At 35.5% G+C, this 25,627-nt stretch overlaps 1 protein-coding gene across 1 annotated transcript in view; it reads right to left on the bottom strand.

Annotated features, from left to right (window-relative positions):
- The window catches only part of LOC145675805 (ciliary microtubule inner protein 1-like), a 104,865-nt gene extending 80,735 nt beyond the window's left edge, over positions 1–24,130 (bottom strand). The window contains exons 1-2 of the mRNA XM_081746508.1: positions 23,777–24,130; positions 7,154–7,231 (exon numbers count right to left, since the gene is read on the bottom strand). Of these exons, the coding sequence (XP_081602634.1) occupies positions 7,154–7,209 (56 nt within the window). The 5' untranslated portion in view covers positions 7,210–7,231; positions 23,777–24,130. The remainder of the gene's footprint in view (positions 1–7,153; positions 7,232–23,776) is intronic.
- Between the last annotated feature and the right edge of the window lie 1,497 nt (positions 24,131–25,627).

The following is a 25,627-nucleotide window of genomic DNA, read 5'->3' on the forward strand; positions in this document are numbered from 1 at the left end:
AAAATTGTCACATTTTGGGCCCCTCCGGAACGGCCATGTGTGAACGTAGAGATCTGCAAAAAATCTGATAAATACAGGGTGCGGCATGTAAAACCGGCCCGTCGTAATATTCTGGTATATTGTGTTTTTGGCAACACTTAAATAATCTACCTTCCTACCAAGAGATGGCGTGTCGAGGTCGGGTCGACTTACGTGACCGAAGAGGAGCGTCAGTTATGTTATTTTCAGCAGGACGGTGCAACATGCCACACATCAGCTGCATCATTGTCCCTTGTGCATGAGATGTTTACACCAGAGAGGACAATCAGCAAAGGCTTGTGGCCTCCTCGGTCCACGTGTCCACGTGTGACTTTTACTTATGGGGACTGTAAAAGGGAAGAGTATACGAAACAAATCCACACACAATTGAAGAACTCAAGACCAGGATCCGGGATGTCACCAATAGCATTACAACACAAGAACTGACAAGGGTATATATGAATCTCCTCAATCGTGCTCACATGTGTGTTGAAGAGGGCGGAGGACACTTTCAGCGCCTGCTGTGAAGGTGAGTAGTCATATTCAATACATTACATTTCATTTATGTGTTGTAGTTAATCATATTCAATACATTACATTTTATGTTTTCACTTTACGGGCCGGTTTTACGTGCCGCACCCTGTACTACTCGATATACTAAATGTGTGTACCAAATTTCAAGCTTTTATTTTATCATGAATAGTAAGAGCGGGAAAAATTTTATCAATAACCCCCACAATGCCCCAGATTACAGCAAAAGACCCTGATCTCAGGTAAAAAATTTCCTGAAACATCCCTAATTACCTTAGAATCATATTTCGTCCATCATTTTCTTTAGAATAGAACTACCTTTCAAATGGTACCATTCCCATGTTTCCATCATGTATCTGAGGCGGGAAAATCGTGAAGAAAGGGATTTTTTGGGTTACAATATCCCTTTTTTAAACATTCTGCCCCTCTGAACCCCCCTGTTTTAATGCAGAGATCTGAAAAAAAATCTCATACGTACTACTGAGTGGACTGAATGTTTGTGCAAAATTTCAATCTTCTGGGTGCAAAAGTAAGCCCGTCAAAAAAAATATACCCACAATACCCCAAATTCCCGTATAAATAGGGTTTTTTTGGTAAAAATTTCTTGAGATATCCCTAATTACCCTCGAATCATATTTCGTCCATCATTCCCATTAGAATAGAACTGCCTTTCAGACGGTACTATTCACATGTCTCCATCATGTATCTGAGCCGGGAAAATCGCGAAGAAAGGGATTTTTTTTTGTTAAAATATCCCTGTTTAAAACTTTTTGCCCCTTTGGATCCTCCTGTTTTAACGCAGAGATCTGAAAAAATTCTGATAAATACTACTCGGTGGACTTAATGTTTGTGCAAAATTTCAATCTTCTAGGTGCAAAAGTAAGCCCGCCAAAAAATAATGAAAATAGGCCTAACAAACGAAAATATATTTTTTAAAGTTATGACATCATCAACTCCTACGTCTCGACGCAGGAAGGCGTGAAGCCATATGTAACGTGTTCTACAATGCCTCTAGACTTGTAAAAACAAAACAAAACGGACGAAAAAGCTCAAATAGGAGAGTTATAACGCAAAGTACCATAAAACATTCGTATGGTACAAATTGTACTATAAGATCTTAAAAGGGTTACCCACTCCACTATCAATATTCTTGTTTGTCACCACTGACTTTGCTAACTGTTGTAATTCTTACCGTTCCACCACAAATCAAACATATTGCAATTAACTTCAATAATCATATATACCTTATAATCGTGCCTGTAAGCCGAACTTTTTTTTTTTTTTTGAACAAAAATGAATATGAAAATACAGGGTACGGTTTATACACGCGAATGATTAGAAATACATACAAACAAATGATAACACACCAGCACAAATTTAACGAGTGAGTAACAAAATGCAGTTGTTGGTTTAACGTTACATACGATTGTACAGTTAGCGACAGAAGTTCTTTCTCAAGTTATATTGTGCTTGTAGGTCGTGTGAAGGAATTTAGCTATGACGCATTTCAAACACTGCAAGTGGTCCGACTCTCTGAGGAAATCGGGGGTCGAGCTGCAGCATCATTTTGATGTGAATGAATTCAATGCGCAACGGTGCAAGAAACAGAAGAAAGAACTTCAAGCAACGAGAGAAAAGCGTTTCGTGGAAAAACAGCTAAATATTCAACGTTAGAAGAAAACAGGGTGGGAAAATATCATTACTTTTTTTTTTAAATCACTTTTGTTGATTTTTTGATTTAAATCAAATCTTTCTCCTCGTATAATACAAGTCGCGAACTGAAGATTAATTATGTGTTTAAGTGAAAGTATTGGAATTGAATTTTAAATTAATCCGCAATCGTTAACCTACTTCAATCCCAAACAAAGTTTCTTAAGCATTAAGGAAAAAGTACAGCAGCGTTTATCAACATTACACTTTTTTCTTCACTTCTTTAGATTTTTGGCAGGGGCATATTTTTTAAAAAAATCGGAACTAACTTGCGGCACGAAATAACATAAAATACATAAATTTTACCTAAAGTTATAAAATATATATAAAAAAATAATTTTCGGAGAGGGGATCGGATCCCCTAAATACGCCCCTATTATCAGGGAGCAAAGAAACAGATGCGCACACAAAAGAATGTTCGTCTTAAATGTTTATGGTGTTTTTTCCGTTGGAATAGTTAACGATTTAGAAACCCTAAGTAACAAAAAGAAAGCAGGATTCTCCCGTTACGCGTTCAAAACGAGATTTTCCCTAATCATCCTTTGCACGACACTCGTTTTCATACTGTGCTATATCTACATTTGACAAAAAATGAAATATTTAGTTTTACGTCCCACAATTATGCCGGTTATGCTAAAGGAGACTGTGATGATGAGAAATGATTGAAAAATGGTGGAATGAAGAAAGTGAGAGGAAACGGGAGAACCACGAGAAAACCCACGAGTACGGTGTTTGTCCACCACAAAGTCCACACGGCGCGAGCTGAGATCAAACCAGGGACCCCGAGCACCGGAGGTGAACGCTCTACCACTGAGCCAGCGCGTCCCCTTATACTTACATTTGAGTCTCGTTGTATTATGATTATTATCTTCCATAATCGAAATAACAGAACAGAAACGAGATTTTACTTCTTTTCTCTTTAAATTAATTTATTTCGGAATTTGATTTAAATCAACGATTTTTATTTAAAAAATCAAGCGATTTAAATTAGATTTAAATCAATCCACTCTGGAAGAAAATATTTTTATTGTATGTGAATGAGCAAAGAAGTTCTGGTTCAACTTCCATAATCAAATATTTAGTAGAATTATATATTTACGCCATCACATTTTATACAGAGCATTTAATCAATAAAAACTATTTCAATTCTCACTTTAACCGATTTTCTGTTTCTTCTTAATTATTTCTTTTGGCTACTAAACTAGTTGGTTGGTATACCTTCTACTTAATACCAGTGTCAGGCTGGCTCGATCTGTACCATATACCTGTTCGTTTGGTTTATAGATAAGGGCAAAAGTCGAAAATGACTGATATAGATTATACGTTCTGCTTCTATCACCATATAGCTCCCTGGAATCTCGGCTTGTTGGATGTATCAATGTTAAAGTTGCTTTTTACCACAGGGATTGCGTAATTTTACAGCTTAATGTTAGATCCTAATTATATGACCTTTCACCGAGATTAGTTTGGTTCATCCGAGTTGAACATCCCTTTTTAGCACCAAAGTTACATGAGATGTGGACCTATAGATTACCGTATCTTAGGGACTCTAAGACGCATTTTTTCGTCGAAAAATTGCCTCCAAAATTCAGGTGCGTTTTATACTCGAAATTAATATAAAAATGTCTACTGTTTGATTTAAAATTCCCACCAGTCTTAAAAATGGCTACATATTCAATGCCGCGGGAAACTTATCTCTATCTGGCAACATTGAATTCAACTGGCTGCAGCAGTACACTGATGCGACGAAGATGAGTTGTGGAGATTCACAAGCTTGCTAACACTGTCTCCCTCCCGCCCCGCCATCATAAACCCAGAACCACAGACTAGAACATACAGACTGTAAACTCCGCGAAAAACTGGAAACAAAGTGAACCATAGCGCCCCTAACATGCGACGATGGAAGTAACCAGTCAATCTATTACAGTATTTAAAAAAAAAAAAAAAAAAAAAAAAAAACCTTAAAAATTAAGATGTGTGTTATAGTCCGTAAAATACAGTAACGTGGGACGAGAACCAAACGAACTCTCACCGAAATTCAAATGGTTTAGTTATCAGTACTATGTCTATAAAAGACAGAACCCACTGCTTAAAGTGGGATCTGAACAACTACTTAAGTTTGTATTCCAGGCAAGTATTCCACAGGAGTGGACCGCGAATCCAAGCATACAGAAACTAGGCGTATTAGCCAATTGGCCACAAAAGGACAATCACCGAGATTCCAAACCGGGTCTCCCGCTCTGAGAGCTCAAACGTTATCTTAGCTACGAGGAAGATCTGGAGTCTAAGCATAATGATATGTAGTCGGTAAATTACAAAGAGAGACTGATGAAGGCTTCGGTCCAGCACAGTTTTTGAGTCAAATAAATATATCTACATAAGAAATAAGTACCTACTGCAGAAATAAGATATTAGCTAAAGCATTTATAGAAAAATGACAGTTCTTTCGCTCATATTTTATCAGACAAGACAACTGAAATTTTACTATCAATTACGGGATCATATTGACTTCGAATCACGTGATAGTGTTACCAAATTCAAACTGGAATTTTGCTGGAGAAAGCCAAGAAGATTCCGAAACTAGATAGTCAGTTACAATGTCGGATGGAAAAGAATAATTAATGAATATATACAGGTAGTTATCGGAATAATAAAAACATCTGAAAAAAGAGCAATTTACCAGATTAATAGGGGTTGGACCATCTTTCGTCCTCAGAAGAGCTCAGATACGACGTGGAACGGAGTCATAGAGACTGTGAATGATAGCAAGTGAAATATTACACCATTCCACGTGCAATGGATTTCTCAGTTCCGTGAGAGAGATTGGAAGCGAAAATATGCGAAGGATTGTTGTCTTCATAACGGACCAGATATATTCAATTATGCTCAGGTCCGAGGATTAAGGGGGGAGCAGGAAAGGTGTTCAACTTTACTGTGATGTTTCTCAAACCACGCTACAACAGCTCCAGCTGTGTGAGTGGATGGATTAAAATCCTCGAATATGGCATCATTGCCTGGGAATAACATTCGAACCACAGGATGCACATGGTTCCCTAACGACATAATCACGAGCACTGACGGGGCCAGCAAGCGTCATTACATGGTCCGCTGAAAACCAGGATATTGCATATCACAGTATCACGGAGCCGCCATGTTTCACGGCTGGGCGGAGACGCTGAAGATGATATTTTCTTTGGATGTCCATCACACATAAACATGGCTAATCATGCAATAAAGTGAATGAGGACACATCCAACCATATCACACGTTACCAGTCATCAGTGGTCCATGTTGCATGTTCGCACAATCATTAGCTTCGCGCTAGACATTAGACAGCTAGAGCATTATGGTCTTTGATCAGCGGTTTCGTCCGTACAACCCGATTCTGTATGATTATGTAATGTAACTCACACCGGGCTGTAATGACCGACCAGGTTGTGAGAGACGCCGCTTGAGTTCCTCCCGTCATTTGCTCCGCAGTCGCACGATTCTGAGAGAGAGAGAGAGAGAGAGAGAGAGAGAGAGAGAGAGAGAGAGAGAAAAAGCTTCTAATCTTCGGAGGGACCTGTAACTGCGAGTTTTCTTCCGATTATTATTTCTCTTCGCTAATATGATTTTCCTATGAATTTTGTACGCTGTCATCCCCTTGGACACTGTCCCTTTTGACACACACAATACATTTGCCACTTTCGTCATGCTCGCACCACCTAACAAAGTGCCATCAATTTGTCCTCCTTTGCAATCAGAGAGGTCGCCCATCTTACACTATCATCGTCTGCCTAATTTATACATGTTGCCCATTCTACTACTCTTCACGTAGGAAAGAATATGCCCTAATACACCACCACCTACATCCCGGCGCTGCGGTCGTCGCCTGATTATTGCCAGCTCATACACCTGAAGTATTTCCAACTACAGTCGTTTTCACATTTTAATAACCACAATAACAATCTCTACATATAGAAAAGCTATACTGTACATATAGAAAAGCTTAAATTTCTTGTATTAAAAACTGGGAAATCTATGTTTACAGTGCAGTCTGAAACATTACAATAAAGAGAAAAAAAATATGACATTCTTAGTACTTGAAAAGAAACTTAAAATTTCGTTTTATTTCACGCCAGATTACTATCTAAACTTCTCGAAACAAATATGAATTGACTATCTTATTAATTTCTTTTATAGTTTTGTATTCATATTGTCACGTTGTAAATGATTTAGAATGAATCCTCAGGGATCGTGGCGTATAAATATTATTATTATTATTATTATTATTATTATTATTATTATTATTATTATTATTATTATTATTATTATTATTATTATTATTATTAAAATTAAATTGTTTCTAGGACTAGCGACTTATACAATTATAATACAACCGAAATACGTAATGATTTGAAGCTTACGAAACTAGGATCTAAGTCTAAAACATTGTATTTCGTTTACATTCAGTAACATTGTATCACGCGCTCCTTCCTTTCTTCTAAAATATCTTAGGATTGCCTGACCCGTAAGATAATGGGTATAATACCTGCGGTAATAAATCACACCGCTGCTCACTCAAATAACTAAGAATGGTGTATCCATTCCAAAGGAACTGACACAAGTAGCTTATTTCAATGAAATGTTCCTTTCTTCATTCTCTTTCATAGTATTTCCGTATTTACATGACTCTATTCAAGTGCTTTCTCCTGTGTCTACTTTCCAATCCTGGCTCTTTACATTAAGTAGGTCAAAATTATTCATTAATTCATTCAATTTAGGGCTGAGTATAATCTCAAATTACATCAATATAAAAATCAGATGATTCACACTCATGATCAAGGCAAACACAGGATAGCTCACCTGCTGCAGGATTACCAAAATACGTATTTATAATATTCACACGTACCTTCTTTCGTCCTCAGCAACTATATTACCATAGCGTAGATATCTTGAAAATGCCATTCTTATAAATCAACCAGTTTTCCTGTGGATATAAAAATAAAGAGGATCAACAGAATGCCTTAACACATAAATCTTTTAATATAATGACTTAATAAACCCATACTAACATATTACTTTTAAAAACTCGAAAACAGAAAGTTGAAACTATAATAATTATGTACCATTTCATAACATTAACTGATACTGTATTCGTCAATTGTGCATTTATTTATAAACAAGAATGAAATTATACCATTATATCAAATTATGAATGGGGCCGCGGTGGCTCAGTGGTAGAGCGTTCACCTCTGGTGCTTGGGGTCCCGGGTTCGATCCCAGCCCCCGGCAAGTGAACTTTGTGGTGGACAAACACCGTGTGCGTGGGTTTTCTCGGGGTTTTCCCGTTACCTCCCACTTTCTTCATTCCACCACTTCATTCATTACTCATCATCACCGTCTTCTTTAGCCTAACCGGCATAACCGTGGGACGTAAAACAAGGATTTCATTTCATTTCATTTTTAAATTATGAACTCTTATCAAAACTGAAAACACTACATTCTAAGTTGAGTATTAATGATTACTCAATTATTATTTTCCGAATTATATTACTTCCTCTAAAGCAATTATCACATGTTCTTTCTTTCTCTCTCTCTCTCCTACGTAGGCAACATTAGGGTAAAACTGTTATATATATAATCCCAGATTTAATTTTTGATTTAGAGGGAGGGCAGTATTTTCTCTGTGTGTGTTTGTATGTTAGTAAAGATCACGAGAAAATCGGGTACACAAGGGAAAAAAAAAAGTACCGAAATCCAGTCTAGAAAGCCGAAAAAACAGCTATTGGAGCAAGTGCTCTAACTACAACCACCACCTTAAAAAAAAAAAAAAAAAAAGTCTAGCTAGTCATAGCTCTTCATCAGAATCAGATCTTGTAACGTCGAGGAAAGTTTTGACAGGGTTAGAGATTTTTTTTTCTATTAAGTGAGACTAGCACAGTTACTACATCTGATTTACATTTGTTTATATATATTAATAAGTACCGAAACCTTCAAATTTTAAAACACTTTCTATCCTGAAAATATAGTACATTAATTTGAAACATAGGCTCAATTAGAATCTTTTTTTTTTTCTCCTAATCTAATACATAAAATTGAAAGTCACTATGTTTGTGACGTCGTACTTCTTGAACCACCCAACCGATTTCGATCAGATTTTCAACATTGATGAGGTTCGGGCCTGGGATGGTTTTTCTTTTCACTTTCATGTAGAACTTAAGGGGAGGGGGAGGAGGAGATATGAAAAAATAAATAAAACTTAATAACTCTTAAACTACTCAACCGATCTCGATCAAATTTTCAACATAAATGAAGTTCCAGCCTGGGATGGTTTCTGCCAGGCACGTACCTAAGGAAGGGGGAGTCCGGGGTTTCGGACCTTTCCCCCTTCGAGGCAAAAAAGGAAAAGAATAAGGAAGAATGAAACAAAATGAAATGAGAAAAAAAGGTATCAGCGTTAAAAGTAAAAAAAAAAAAAAAAAAAAAAAAAACTACAGGAAGCTTTTGGTTACTCTTTCTTATGAGGAGATTTGTATTACTTGCAATACATGGTGGCGAGATATCCTGTAAGAGTCAGGGAATTTGAAATTTCTAGATAAGTTACGGAATTCTCAGAATTTTTGCTACTAATCAGGGAGATACCAAGCTTCCGAAAGCATAGTGCCGTTGTGTAACAGCGTGGACATTTTTTATCATAATTTTTCGTCATCGCATCCTTGCTGTATCAAACATGTTATTTCAAAAACATTTTTCTAGTGCTCCTTTAACCTGTCATTAGAAACCGACAGTAGTTGAGAGAATAATAAAAACAAAAATTTATGTGGAAAGAAAATTCTGTTAGCATTTGATCCAACAGAGAAAGGAACGCAGATATTGTAAAATATTTTACAAGATATTATTGACCATGGTTGGCTGGTTTAAACCAAGGTGGTTTAAACCTTGGTTTAAACCAGCTGGGCTTTTCAAAAAAACCAACTGGTTTAAACCAAAAAACGAAAAATGTTCGTCAAAGTGTAAGTGTTCGTAAAATCGTAATGAATACACATTTGTGGGTTATCACGTTTCACTCTCGTTTATTATTCGTATTATATTCAGACCTGAATTCCCCATTTCTTACTCAAAAGATTATACTACAAAAGCAACTTTTTAATATAAGTTTATGAATGTTTCTTTTGTGATTTTTTTATAGTTTGTTAGTGTTGTTATGCAATTGCAATCAAAGGAAAATTCTAAATATTGTTTCGTTTTAATAATGTTAATTGTTGATAAAATGCATCGAAATGCCGTTCTTTTTTTTAAGGGGGGGGGGATCATAGAAACCCCACGAGAAGCATTTATTGAAATCAGAAGTATCTTTGGTATCTATTTATGTATAAATGGGTCAGAGTCAAAGTGGACTCAATTAATTCGTATCTTTATTCACTTTTCTTATTTCTTTAACTTAAACTAAATTAGTTCTTCTGCACATGAAATATTTTGAAATTGTCCATATGTAATTCTGTATAATGGTTTCACTTGTGCAACAGTTTATCTTTTTGTCCGTCTTAAATGATTCTTGACAATTATATGAACAAGTAGGCCTATGTAAAGATCAGTACAACGTATTTTTATCAGGAGTCCTTCCTGAATGCGTCGGCAGACGTATCGTATTTGTGGCCAGTTAGTTCCGGTTTCGAATTCAAGTGGAAGACAATTTCCCTCGGATGTACGCCGAGAAGCGGTTTGAATTCTGCTTTAAGCTTATGGGACCCCTTCCAGCATAACCTGGTTGTTGTATAGTAACACCAAGGCGAAACAAACTTATTTCTGTAGATATGTGATATAAATACATACAGCAAATTATTTAAACAAAAACAAAACAAAACAAAAAAAAACGGATTTAAACAGAAAAACGGGCTTTTTGGTTTTTTAAAAATAAAAACCATGGTTTTTGCCAACCCTGTTATTGAGTATGTACTTTTTATAATACTGAATATGTATTTTTTATAATAGTTGAGGTCATAATGAAAGGAAAATTGTTATACAGTGAACTCTTTTTAATTCGAAGTTCAAGGGGACACGAAAAAACTTCGAATTATCCAAAATTCGAATTATCCAACAACATTCATTTTCACATATATAACAACAAAGAAACCAAAGTACTGTACATCAAAAACATATTCATATGGTGTAGACTTTACCCTTAAAGCAGCTTTTTATTTGCGTGATCGAATACCGCAAACTAACAAACGACATTGACTCCACACAATTCAAACTACGTGTACAATGGAAAATATATTTACGTACAACACTACAACATACGTTGAATAGCCCAAACAATTGAAAACCAGTAACAATTTGAATATTCTGTTTTCACTTTTAAGAAGTCGTAAACCTCATTTGCTTAAATTTGATTCTTTTTGTACGGTCAACAAATCTTGAATTTCATGTATTGCGTGGACTACTATATTAATAACACTTGGCTGACTTTATCAATAATTCATCTTAAATTTTCAACCAATTGTGTGGCACACGTTCTCTATCTTTACTTCTTCCCCAACTCATCTTCATCTTTATCATTACATAGATTTTTTATTTATCTTTTGTATTACTCTTACCTATGGCTGCATCTGGATAACTGAAAACACATTAAAACTGTATTTCTCTGTTTACATCTGTCCAACATTAAAAAATTTCAACTGTATTTACTTCGAATTATCCAAAACATAGGTTCAAAAGTTCGATTTATTCACGATTTTTTACTATTGTTTTCAATACAGTTTTGAAGGGGAATGGCCTTCTGTTCGAATTATCCAATATTTCGAATTATCCAAGTTCCAATTAACGAGACTCCACTGTATTTGAATAAACAGAGGACGGACGTAAACAATGTAAAATCTTTTTCAATACGTTTTTTTTTTATTATTATTATTTTACTGGAGATTTCTTCATAGTTTGTTATCAAAATACTTACGAACATATCCTCATTGTATTGTCCTAACAAACCAATATATGTCGATAGTAAAATAGTTTAGATTGATCAAGCTCCTGAGCCTTGAGAATTTCATGTCACCCCCCACCCCCGTTACGAAATCCTGGCTAAACGAACCAATATAGGTTCCAGTAAAATAGTTTAGAGTGATCGAGCCCCTGGTGTGATGACCACAGTATTTCATGTCACGGCCCCCCCCCCCCTTCCTTCACGAAATCCTGGCTACGTGCCTGGTTTCTGGCATTTCACTTTGATGGTGCAACTTGGGGAGGGGGAGATATTTAAAAATGATCGAAAATGACCGATATTAGTGTCGAATCCAGTTTTCGGGGTCAATGAGATGAACAGTGATAATTCCGATCCCGTTTAAATCCAAATTTAGTCCCGCAACTTGGGAAGAAGAGTTATATAAAATGATCGAAACAACCGATATTTGTGTCGGTCACATAGTTTTTGGTGAACAAGAACACTTTCAATGCACGGTTTAAATCCAAACTCAGCCTCTATCGTCGTTTATGTCCAAAATGAAACGCACTCTCCCCGTGCGAAGAACGGGTATTCTGCTGGTCTTAAATTTCAGAAGTTAAAAATAAAAACGGGAGGAGGGGGGGCTATAGTAATTCAATGGTACAGCGATTAGCTCTAAATTGCAGAATAGCAAACTTCGAATCTAGATTTATGACCAGAGATGCAAAAATGCAAACTTTTTGAGATGGGAGGTTTCTCTTTATTCCTCGTAAGGGGAAAATACGGGAAATTTTCACTTTTTTACATTTCTATAACTTTCCTAATAAATTAGCACATATTTCTTGTAGTCGGTCTACAATTAAGAAAATAACTGCACAGCATACAGTACTTGAGAGTCTGATGTTCAGTCCAAGGCTGACTATCTAGACTGATTTTCAAACTGGAATTGCACTGTTTGACTGGAAGGGTAAGTTATGCAACCTAACTTATCACTGGTGTCGTTTAGGTTATCAAATGACTGATTTTCTTTGATTCTCAGAAACTTTTTTCTCTTTTCCCCCCTATACTAATTAAATGTTCATTTCTTTTTTCGTTTTTAAAGTGGAAAAGTGAAATGTATTATTATTTCTTGAGTAAAATTGAAATGCTTTTTAAGAAATCCGAATTTTTTTCAGGAAAAGAAGCAGAGTACAGACTTCTATTCTTGGCAGTTATTAAGTTAGTGTATACTCCTGGCCTAGAAACAATTTCACTGATTAGTTTAGAGATCCCTTTTCAGCACCGAAGATATATGAAACGGTTTCTACTGGTTAACGTCGTATTCTGAACACTATTCAGGTTCCTATCTAAGACTAGTACCTCCACTGAAGATAGAAGCCGGGACAACGGGAGCAGGCACCAAACTCGTTAGCCATTTGCGACGAAGGAAAACTGGTCTACTCATTTTTTTTTTTTTTTTTTTTTTTTTTTTTAATTTTATAGGCATCGTCGAAAGTATTATGTTATTGGCAAAATATTTTCTCGTGATGCGGGAAATATCTAAAAAATTTCCATCGTAGCTATCACATACGCGTAGCACAAGTTTATTCTTAGAAATCAACTACAAAAAAGTATTTTCCCTGGTTCGATCCCAGCTTGTGCCAAGTAAACATTTTGGTGGACAAATACCGCATGTGGGAGTTTTCTCGGGGTTCTCCCGTTTCCTACCACTTTATTCATTCCATCATTGCATTGCAAACCTGTCTGTAACATGTCCGGCCACGAAATTCCAGTGACTGCTTTCCCACCGAAAAAGAAGTAAACGTATTTTTGCATGAGTAATCGTACAAAATAATGCACTTCGGGAGAATAGCATATTGATGCATGTTTCGACCCCAAGCAATGTAAGTTTGAGGTGGACAACATCGTGTCCGGAAGTTTTCGCGAGATTCTATCTCATGCCATCAATTCTTAACCGATAGGAGTAATATCGTAAAAGTTTTACGTGATCATCTTTCACAAAGTCGGTTGGAGCATGCCTAATTCTTCACTGGCTCTGATGGTATGAATTTCTGTTAATTTCGTGTAAAAGTTGCACAGACATGCTCCACTTTTTAATTGTGGTCGACCAGATGACTTTTGCTTACAAATGCAACATATTTACTTAAAATCGGAATAAAACTTACGAATCGTGTACCCACTGGGTGAAATTTCAAACCACACAATGATAGCAAGACAGAGGTAAACACATAAGCTGCCGAAAAGTTAAGAAGTACAAAGAAATAGTTGTTTCTGGTCAGAAATTTGGAATCTTTAAACACAAAGTCCTTCTTTATTACATAAAGACGTCATTTATTCTCTCATTAGGCTTGTACTTATCATCAGTAAATCCATTGTATTTTACATTACCCTTGACAAACAACTTTCACATATATATATATATATATATATATATATATATATATATATATATATATATATATATATATATATATATATATATTTCTTACATTTCTTCATTTTACTTAACGATTTATTTTTTATTTCTTAAGAGTCTTCACTACAGCGAAATTAAATTACCGCTAATTTTAGAGATTTTCTGTCATATCTCCAAAACAAATAAAAAATATTCGAAAAACAGAAACGTAGTGAACTAGACAATACGATTTTGCATGCGATACCGTTATTACAACTTATCTATCTGCTTTCGATTTGCAACTGTAGATAAATTTAGCATTTTTTGCGGGTTCTGTAAATAGCGGCATACCAAAAGTAGATAGGTAAATTATGGCAAAGATATCACATGCAAAATCGTATTATCTAGTTCACTACGTTTCTGCTTTTCGAATATTTCTATTTGTTTTGAAGATATCACAGAAAAACTCTAAAATTGGCGGTAGTTTAATTTCGCTGTAGTGAAGACCCTTAAAGTTTTGCACAATATAAGAACTTCAACAAGAAAGGAGAGACTAGAAAATAATGCCATTCCTGCTACTTGTATTTTTTCCTGTTGAATGTTTTGTTGTTCTATTCTGTTTACCTACGTCTGGTTTTAAAACTAGGGTCATAGTTACATAATTCCACATAATTTTCACGGAGAGGTTTATAATTTACTTTCCCGTGTTTATTTTATTAGTCTGGCGTTTCAAACGCACTGACAAGTAACTGAATTAGTACTATTCTGAAGATAAATGCAGTCAGTGTGTTTAAAACGTCATACAAATGAAATACCGGACGAAATGTAAAGTCTTGAACAGGAATCACAGCTCTTACATATTAGTGCTTTTTGATATGAAAATACGAGTCCGTACCTCTCGCGTTCTCATCCCACTAGCATCATAAGCGTTTAACGTTAAAATGCTGATTTCATTTCCTATTTTTTAAAAAGACATTTCAATAAAAAATAAAATAATGCACACACGACGTGTTTTATGGAATAGTTTTGGAAAAAGACGAGGGTGAGTGTAAATTCTGGAATCTATTTATTATGCAGAAAAGTTGCAACTGTTGGATGTGCTTCCCAAACACTAAAATGCGAGAAAGCAGTGTATGTAATGCGCATGAAGGTCTTCTTACGTAATCCCAGAGACACAAAAATTTGAGACGTGAATCATCTTCGAGAAAGAATAACTACCGCAACGCCCATGCTGGAACCTCGTATGTGAAAAAATACTGAAAGAAACTTAATATAGAAGGCTTAATCAATTATGTTGAGAATAGTGGTAAACATGTACAGCTTGGTTTAAAATGAAGTACTGCTCTATTTGTTTTCCATTTGATTGCAGAATAAAGCTGAATTCGCCAAGCTTTAAGATTAAGTAACAAACTTAGACAATCATACAACGCCAATTTACATGAATAATTTGAAGAAAAATTGGCCAAAATTAATGTTTAAAAAATAACGTCTCAGCATTCGCTCGGTGAAGCTAGGTACAGTCCGCAGAAAAAAAACCTGCAGCATGAGCATGTAAGTTTATTGTGAAACTACGCCTAAAAGCGCAGGAAATCAACATAACGTCTAAGTGGCACGAATCACGCCAGGAGAAACCTCGGTGTCCTCCCCTGCACACTTATTTTGGAGCAAAAGACTTCGTCGTTTCTACAACAAACTTACATGCCCATGTTGCAGGTTTTTTACTGCAGACTGTACAATCTCAGAAAAAGAAAGCATTCAAGATGGTTGGCCATAGCATCTGAACCCGGTATCTCCCAATTATGACGCAAGTGAAATCTCTCAACAATGGACACCGCGCGCTGGGACACGAACATTTGTCCGTATATGGGAGGTATCTTTTACCGAGAGGTTATACAAATTATATTACTCGCAGCTTACGTGATAATTGTGTGTAGTATATTCACATGCGAGTAAATGAAATTTTTCAGCTTAACGTCCCACTATTATGCCTCTTGGACTAAGGGAGACGGATGATTAAGCCAAGTGAATGACGATAGAAAATTGGTGAAATGAGAATGTAGGACGAAACGGGAGTACCCACGGACACTATGTTGTTCACCACAAACTTATTTGGGCGAAGATCGAACCAGGGACCACCGATAAGCGATCTGCCACTGTGTCCCTTAGTATATAGTAAATACATTAGGCCTAGTCATAAACATCAAAATAGGCTAATATTGAAATACTCTACTCAGTGTTCGAAATATTGGGGGAATGAGTGGAAAATTCCCCTCTGAAAAGAACCGCTCTGGGATGTGTTGACATGGGCATATACAGCAAATAATGCTTGTGTGATAATTCTCTTCCTAAATCACACCTCTATAAAAGTCCATTAATCGAGCTCCCTTGTGGTTAAATAGTTAGCATACCAGTCTTCGGCGCCAGGGATCCAGGTTCGATTCCTGGTTGAAATTCACGCAGTTCGGATCCCACGTTAAACTGTACATCCACGTTGCTCGCTCCTGGAAGGGATAATAAGCTCTAATCAAACCAAAAGTTCCTTAATTCGTTTACTGGCTGTTCTTTGGGGGGGGGGGGGGGATCTTCAATAACTGCCTTCTCTGTGATCCTGTGGATACTAGTTTCTGATTGGAATTTGCTTCCAACTGTTAATTAGATCAATTGAAGAAATATTCCCAAACCACAGGGTTTTTTTTTTTTTTTTCGTCAAATGAGCTGAAAATTAAATTATCTCTGTCAGTTATGAAGAGCTTACAAAAAATATTGGAGATAAAAGAAGACTGTCCGCGTTTGTAAAAGCGAGGTTTGTCTTCGATAATAATACAGATATTTGGACGGGACAAAATATTGTCTGTATTAAGGGAATGTCCGTTAATGCAGCTTGGTTTAAGAATGCCCTACTAACCACGCTCTCTCTCGTAGGATTGATTGATTGGATTGATTTTCAGTTTAGCGTCCCTTTCATCGAAGTTATATGAGATCCGAACCAAATGAGCTCCCTCCGGGAATCGAAGCCAGGTTTCCCACGCCAAAGGCGCGTACACTACCCGTTTAACCACAATGGAGCTCCCTCCCTCTCTCTCTCAGGTGATCAACAACTGTTCAAGGAATTGGTATGAAGTTTAGTTTAATTAATAAAAAATACAACAACTTACTGCGTTGAAATGTACTTTAATTGTACTAAACTGTTTCAGCAATCACGGTCACTTTCGTCACTACGTCTAGGGCGAAACTCTCAGGAAAGTTTTATTAATTAATTAATTTATTTATTTATTCTACTACCTTAAATTTAATTAAAATTGCACTTTCTTTTGTGTGCCCAGTTGAAAAAATAATGAGATTTAAACTCTTGATAATCTAAACTACTTGTACTCGAACTTTCAACATTTCTTGTAAACGATCTACTACTTTACATACTTTGCATTAGATCTTTTGTAAGACATATTGTACAACTAGTTTCGTAAAATTGTGTTCAACGTTAAAAACAGTTTGTGAAGTTACTGCTATGATTACACCCACAAGTTTACATGCTTTCTCAACTTAACACTCACTTGAAATTCCTATTTAAGAGTCTTCATCCCGGCGAAATTAAAATACCGCTAATTTTACAGTGATTATGTGATATCTTCAAATAGATAAAAGATAATTGAAATGTGGAAAAAGAGCGCCCTAGACAATATTATTTTACATAAGAAATCGTTATCACGACTCACTTATCTGCTTTCGATTTCGAGCCATTTTGAAAATCGGTATTTATTTTCGCACTTCTAAACAGCTGAAAACGGAAAGCCACTAGATGACTTGTGATAACAGTACCTAACGCAAAATAATATTGTCTAGGGCGCTCTTGTTCTATATTTCAATTATCTTTTATCTAACATTATGTTATTTGAAGATATCCCATAATTACCGAAAATTAGCGGTATTTTAATTTCGCCGGGATGAAGAGTCTTAAGCAACAGGCTAAATATTGATATGTATTTTCTTAGTGCTCTTAATTTCAAATTATGTTGTATTAATCTTATACCTATGTGATCTCTACTAAAATCATCCGTGAAGAAAACTGAAAATTAATTGGCGTCTGCTCAGTTAGCTATAATTATATTTCCTTTGTTTGAAATAATTTAATGCAATTAAAGTACATTTACATGCAGTAGACCTAGTTTTTTCTTTCTTTGTTTAACTAATTGTACGATAGACAGTGACGTACACTGAATTTCATCAAGGACGGACACTTCAAGCTCTCAAGTTCATATTATTTAGGATTTTTCTACACATATTGTAATATGGTGAAGGTTAGCTATTCTTTTTTTGAGTTTAATATTCACTATTATGCCCTCAAGGCTAAGGAGACGGTGATGATGTAATGAATGATAATAGTAGTCTGACGAAAATGTTAGGAAACAAGAGAGCTTTAAAAAAAATGAAATCTTTTAGCTTAACGTTCCACGATTATACCTTTATGCTAAGCTTTAAGGAAGACGATTAAAGCAATCAATGATCATGGAGGATTTGGTGGGATGAGACAGTGGAAGGAAACGAGTACCCCCGAGAAAACCCATGGACTCGATGTTGTCCACCACAAGACACACTTGGTGGGTACTGACAATGTGGAACTAGGGGTTGCACGCGCCAGAGAAAAACCCATCTACCGGTGAGTCACCGTGGTCCCCACTTCTTATTTTTGAAGGAGGAAGGTTAAAATCTCGAAATCTGCTTTGCGTACGACAATGGTGTCAAATCATATCCTTAAATAAGTAGGGTATAAGTTTCTTATGTGGTGGTTGACTTTGCCAGTTTACAGTCGTAACCACGAACATGAAGATTTGACACGTAATGCGTTAACCACTAAGCCATGCCCTCATGACAGAAGTGATCAGTTATTGTTCACAGAGATGGAGTGCTGCTGTTACCAGGTGCTTGGATTTTAACAATTAGAATTACGAACAAATACTTAAGAGGTAATGCCTTAGTAATAAGAACATTTGAGTGGAAAAAGTGAACCAAATCTAATTAGCACAGCTAATTATACGAAACAAGGGACTAATTTTAAATAGCTGATTATGGAATGAGAAAGGATCTTGTTATGACGAGGTTAGTGAAACAGATACATGGAAACTAACATAATCTAATCTAACCAAAATGCTAAAGTCTTGCAAAATCTAAATTTTTGAACAAGTTTTTAAGACGACCCATAAAAGCCATGGATATCAAAACATATCAAACGAACTACTTTCGCAAACCAGGGTTGGCTGGTTTAAACCAAGGTGGTTTAAACCATGATTTAAACCTTGGTTTAAACCAACTGGTTTTTTTAAAAAAAAACCAACTGGTTTAAACCAAAAAACGAAATATGTTCGTAAAAGTTTAACTATTCGCACAATCTTGATGAACACACATTTGTGGGTTATCACGTTTCACTCCCATATATTTTTCGTACTATATTCAGACCTAAATTCCCCATTCTTGACTCAAAGAGATTATATTACAAAAGCAACTTTTTTTTTTATGTAACTTTATGGATGTTTCTTTTGAAAATTTTTTAATAGTTTATTATTATTGTTATGCAAGCAAAGGAAAATTCTAAACTGTTTCGTTTTAATAATGTTTACTATTGATAAAATACATCGAAATGCCATACTTTTTTTTGGGAGGGGGTCATACAAACCCCACGAAAGACAATTTTTGAGGGAAGAATCTTTGGTAACTATTTATGTATAAATGGGTCAGAGCCAAAGTGGACTTAAATAATTCGTATCTTTATTCACTTTTCTTACTGATATGCAAAGTAAGTCGTTATATTTCTTTAACTTGGACTAATAAAATTCGTAGTGAACTGACTTAAGACTAAATTAGTTCTTCTGTACTCTGTAGTACTTTGAAATTGTCCATATGTAATTCTGTATAATGGTTCCACTTGTGCAATTGTTTATCTTTTTGTCCTTTTGTCCTAATGACTCTTGACGATTATATTAACAAATATGTAAAGATCAGTCAACGTATTTTTATCAGGAGTCCTTCGTGAGTGAGTCGGCAGACGTATCGCATTTGTGGCCAATTAGTCCCGGTTTCGAGTTCAAATGGAAGACAATTTCTCTTGGATGTAAGCCGAGAAGCGGTTTCGATTCCGCTTTAAGCTTATGTGACCCCTTCCAGCATAACCCGGTTATTGCATACTAACACCAAGGCGAAACAAGCTTATTTCTGTCCATATGGGATATAAATACATAGAGCAAATTATTTAAACCAAAAAAAAAAAACGGTTTTTTTGGTTTTTTCAATAAAAACCATGGTTTTTGCCAACCCTGTCGCAAACACTGCTAAATTTTATCTCAAAATTCTGTTGTTTTATCTATACTTTTTCTTGAGATCCACGGATAACTTATTAATACAATAGATGGTGTTCAAACAAGGCATACAATATCTGGATATGCCTACTATTAGTACATTTACATTTTGGTTCTAGTTCCTTTCGCGGGGATAAAGTACGGTATGGCATTGTTTATAATATGCTTCGCATGGCACTTTTCGTTACAAAGAATCTGGTTTCCAGAAGCGTATTTTTTTAAAAAAAAGTCGAATGTAAATAAACCCCACGCCAGCATCCTAATCCGCTGTGCTACTCGCCTGACTTTGCTCTTAGGTCCCATCATCTATGAGTCACAGACCAAATTCTCTCGTATCCGTCTCTTAAAAGTGGACAGAAGTTTTACAGGTAGAGTAAAGGCTTTAATTATATCATTCTTTTTTTTTTTTCAAGACTAAGGGAAGCGGTAGTAATGAGATAAACGATAGTAGAAGAAAACAAGAGAACCACGAAAAAGCACACCCACGCGTCCACCACAAAGCTAACTTCAAGGGAGCTAGTACCGAGCAAGTTACCCCACGCATCAACAATGAGTACTCTACCACTGTGCCACCACGGTTCATTATGCTTATTGAGTCCTGAAATAAATCTGTACCGAAGAATGGAATATATCATATAAAATACTAAAGTATTAAAGTCAAATTTTATTCATAAGTACGGTATATGAATTTTATGTTTACAGCCTATTCTCAATCTGTACTAATGGAAGCTACGTTAAAGTGTAATGAAAAATTTAGACTCGCATTGCGAAAACTATTGAGAATCAATTTATTAATGCGATAGAAAGAAGCTTTGAAAAATAAATAAAGAAAAAATGAATGTCGCAGTACACGGTGTAAGCATTGTGCGAGTGAAAGAAAGAAAATTATGTAGTGGTATTTGCCATCTGCTTGTCACAAATGTTGCCCCTGTGCCTTCAGCGCCCGAATATCCAGTGTTAGTCGCATACTGTTACTCCGTCAGACTTCCCACTCTCTGAGACACGAAAGAATCGTCTTATGTAAACATAACTGATAAAAGTGGGAAGATATAAACCGCGAAATAACAATTTTCTGAAGTTGAGCGTATTTATGTTGGCTTCTATACGGCAAATATCCCAAGTGCACTGATTATCCAGATCGACAGCAAGAGATGTCAGTAAAACATAAAGACGAAGACCTAAATAGTCGAAAATTTTAAAGAACATGTGTACGTTTCTCATATGTTCTTTAACAGTACAGTTGGAAGATAAAAGAATTAATTTTTCAAAACTTAACGTCCTACATTTATTGCTTTAGGATAAACGAGAGGAACAGATATGAAAGAATTGGTGGAATGAAAATGTGAGAGAATCCCGAGGAAAACTACGAACACCATGTTGTCCACCACAAACTCGCATACCCTTGGAACAGAAATCATTTTATAGTTAAAATGAGTAACTATTCAAGAAAGAGGGATGTGTAAGATATTAATATTTAGGCGTGGTAGTCCTACCTCCGAACAATGTAGGAGATCTGTATTTTATTCTTACAAGTTTATTTATATTACAAGTACCAAACTGAATCGCATTATTGCTTTATTTCAAGTATTTCCCATATTTCGAATGCTTTTTGTCAGGGTCATAATCTTTTTCTTATGTAAGATCTTCACATTTTTCTTTCTAGTTAAAAAGCACCATAATAATTTTTTTTTTTTTTTTTTTTTTTTTTTTTACGATACTAGCAGTTGTCTACTTATCCTGATAGATACAAATATTTATGAGCTATATAAGATTTAAAAGATATATAAATTTACTGTTAGTGCACTAACTTATAACTAAAACCTGTACATTTTTATTTTTACGAGTCCTTTTTCGTAAAGTCTTCTTCAACCAGTATTTCTTATATGCAATCCTTAAACGAACCATCACAAATAACGTAGTCTATTGGTGCGGGTAAGGTTAAAAACATAAAAATAAATAAATAAAATAATACCATACTGCAATGACGGAGTTGACTTCGCCCAGAGCTTTCGGCTCTTGACATTCCTACTAGTGGTTAAAGATAATAATCCTCTTGTGTAGCATACTTTGTGCAGGTACAAAGTCCACTCATAAAATTTTACAAGCAATAGGAGTGTATGTGTAAATAATAATGATTTAGGGGCTGAAAATACTCCAGGTGCATACTTATGGTGAAAGTTCTGGTATCATTGAAAAAAAAAAAAAAAAAAAATACAGCCATTATTATTACGCACCCATAGTGTAGAAGTAAGAATTATGAATATGCCAATAGGGTAAACAATATTTTGAAAACATGATTTTTTTTTCTTCTTTCTACTACGTACATTTATTTATTTTTGTTTGTTTCGATGCTCGTAACATCATAGGACAGTAGTAATAATCTGTTTTAATTATGCCGAAAGTGAAAATAACTTTGGGTTAAGTGCCACAGAGTAGGCTACGTTTATAAAAATATTGAGCCTAATAGGAACTAAACTAAATGAACCAAACGTAACCTATCCTACCCCACACGAAGTTAACTTAAGTCTTTAAATGCTGGCCCAGAGAGTAGGTCCAGAAATATGAAAAATACGTAAAATTCACAGGAAGGAAATGGTGAATGGGTTATTTTTCGTGAAATTCATGCAAAAAAAAAAAAAAAAGTTTAATGTGGTATTATGGGATGAGAAAAGCAACGTGCTGTTGGTACTATTCTGAGCGGAGGCATACTGACGTCAGACAGTGTAAAGAGGAAATTAGTAGCCCGTAAGTTGCATGTGACGGATGTAAGATTTATATTTTGAGCTTTAGAAGAACGCATGATCGTGGAGAAGAAAAGTTATTAGGTTTTGTGGAGCAGCACAGACTACTGAAATTGAGCAGACGGTGTGGCAAATGTAGGAAGATACTGAAAGTAAAGAAATACTGAAATGTAAGCATCATGTCTATGATGTGAAATGTCGTTCTCAAAAGTTGGCACTGAAAGGTATTTTCTGTGAGGTCACAAAGTTGTTGATAAAGAAGGCATTTATTTATAGTGTATTGGTGCAAAATAAGAACAGACAGGGAAGATCTATTACTTATTCAAGGCCTCTACGAGAAATCAGTCAATCCATAGTTTCCTCAAGGCAGTGCTGGAATTGCTCAAAGTAAATAATTGGAGTGAATTTGTTACGAAAGTGTCTAACCTAATCTAATTATCATTTAAGCGCATATCCACCTTCGCTCACGCGCCTGCTCCCTTTAAATGCATTCCCTCGCCAACGCTCGGGCACGTATGCTGCGATCCTGCCCTAACTCGGTTAGAAAGCATTCGTGCTTTTTAGTGGTTGCCTACCACAGGTATATTTATGCTTTTTACATTATAGTTTTTTATGGGTATTTCCGAACGCAGTATTTAAACGCAAAACGATAATGGTGTTAACTTTACAATGCCCGCTCCAGCTGGTATACTCACTCAGAAACGAGAAATTACTCTTACCAATTTTATGAAAATGGATCAAGACATCCTCTATCCTGTTCCTACCCCTACCTTACTTATCCCAATCTTACTCTACTCTACCCTACCCTACTCTACTACACCCTCTTAAAGCGGCAATAGTTATGGGTGCGCAGCCTGGAGCGTGTATTCTAAAGTTTTTCCAAGGGGTATCTTTTTCATTAGTTATCCATACCACAGAGTAGGAACCTAATTATCTCTATATTTAATTGCAAAATAATCGACTCTTCGTCACTTCTGGGAGTGCTAATAGCGAACTAAATAGATTTTGTGAGCTAGTAACACCAATGCTATTATAAGCGTCACACCAATTATAAGTGCATGCATAATGTTAGCAAGTTATTATGTTGAATACTTAAAATTAAAATAATTACCTAATAAAATAAGTTCATCTAGCGGGGTAACACAAAGATAAAAGCTTCGATAAGCCACGCGGGAAAAACTTTGTTTGGTTTCCGTGGATACTCATCATGCTGACAATTGACTCACGAATTTGAGATAAAACAATTGAGGTGTCCACTGCACAGAAATTCAATGATCCAAACTACTTTGTTAGTTCTTTCAATATATATTTTTCTGGAAGATAAATTTTCACTTCAGGCTTCCCTACATACTCTGTAAAATATATAACCTCAGGCAACAACTAGCGTTATCATTTTCGATACTGATTTGATTTGAGTCCTTTTTTTTTTTTCAATGGGTCCTCATGCTTCAATATTTTAAAGATAAAGCACAATTGATCCTAATGGGTCATTCCGTAAAGGTTTGCATGAACGCTACTCAAAATTTGCATTTCAGTTTGCGGTAATCGGCATAGCAGTCATAACGACATTTTTTAAAACGTTCTATTGCTGTGCGCAGAATTTTGCTTGGACTAGTACAGAGAGACCCCCTCTTTTCTATACCAGTCTTCATAAACATTGCATAGAATTACGCAGCGCAAAACAAAAATCAAAATAACTGCTATGTCTATTATCGTAAAATAAAAGACAAATTTTGTTTTGCCTTAACGCAAACCATTGCAGAAGAAGGTCCATAACTTTTTTTTTTTTTTTAACAGATCAATTGATTAGTGGTTCCCAACTTCTGGGATCTCTTTTGAACAGCGTGAAAGAATATCAAGAGGCCACAGCTACACTCACGTCCAAAATTATTGTCGCCATGTATATAGATATGTTGTTGTAGGAATATAACTTGATAACGAATTCGCCCGGTATTTCTTATAATGTTAGTATGTGTATAATCGGCAAACACATGTGTGTGGCAAATTTCATGTCAAAAGAGCAGTAAATAAGAACAATAAAACGAAAATAAAACTCTCTTGTCCATTTAGCAACATTTTGTTTTACTCATTCTAATTTTCGTATTTATAATACTTTCATATGAAATTTGCCACAAATATTCATTTCCCGATTATACACATAGTATCAGTATTAAAAGTACCCTGCAAAATCATTATAAACTTATATTCTTACAAGAAGACAGTTATAGATATACGACAATCATTTTGGACATGAGTGTACTGGAATAATATTAACTGTTAAATTATTTTTAATTGGGAAAGGCATTTCTTTAATTTTACAATTATAACTTCAACTGTGTATTCAGTAAAACTCAAAGTAGACATTGGGAGTGTGTTTTTTCATTTCAAATATATTTAACAATATTGGAGAAAGGAAAGACCCAGAAATGTAATTAAATAATAATTATAAATATTAAAACTAAAATATTTTATAAAATTAGAGTGAAACCTGAAAATCTCTCAACTGCTTTGTTGTGAATAAAAAATTTATATAAATGCTTTTTCGTTCTTTTAAAGCATAAAATCATGGTATCAAACACCGATTTATTAAAAAAAAATAATTCTACAAAATTCAGAAATATTTTCTCAATTCATAGGGGAAACCGGGGTACTCACGAACACTGGGGCAATGCCGAACACCCAAGTTTACGCTCAAGGAAGCTTGTTAGATAACAGACGATTTTACTGCGTGTTAGCGGAGAGACCAGGAAAAGTGTAGCATGAATTTAGTGAAAGTCAGTTGAGTGGATTACCAGGAAGAAGACGTTTTATTTCTTTCCGATTCATTTATAATGTTGATTCAGTAATCTGGGCAAAGTAAGTTGGCTCTTGTATTATCTATATTGTTGCAGATAACGCTATACATTCTCCTATATCTGAGCATTAATTCTTTGCAATCTTACTAGCCTGTATGCAGTCAAAG

Source organism: Thermobia domestica, chromosome 18, assembly GCF_964235325.1.
Source record: "Thermobia domestica chromosome 18, izTheDome1.hap1.1, whole genome shotgun sequence".
In the NCBI taxonomy this organism is placed as follows: Eukaryota; Metazoa; Arthropoda; class Insecta; order Zygentoma; family Lepismatidae; genus Thermobia; species Thermobia domestica.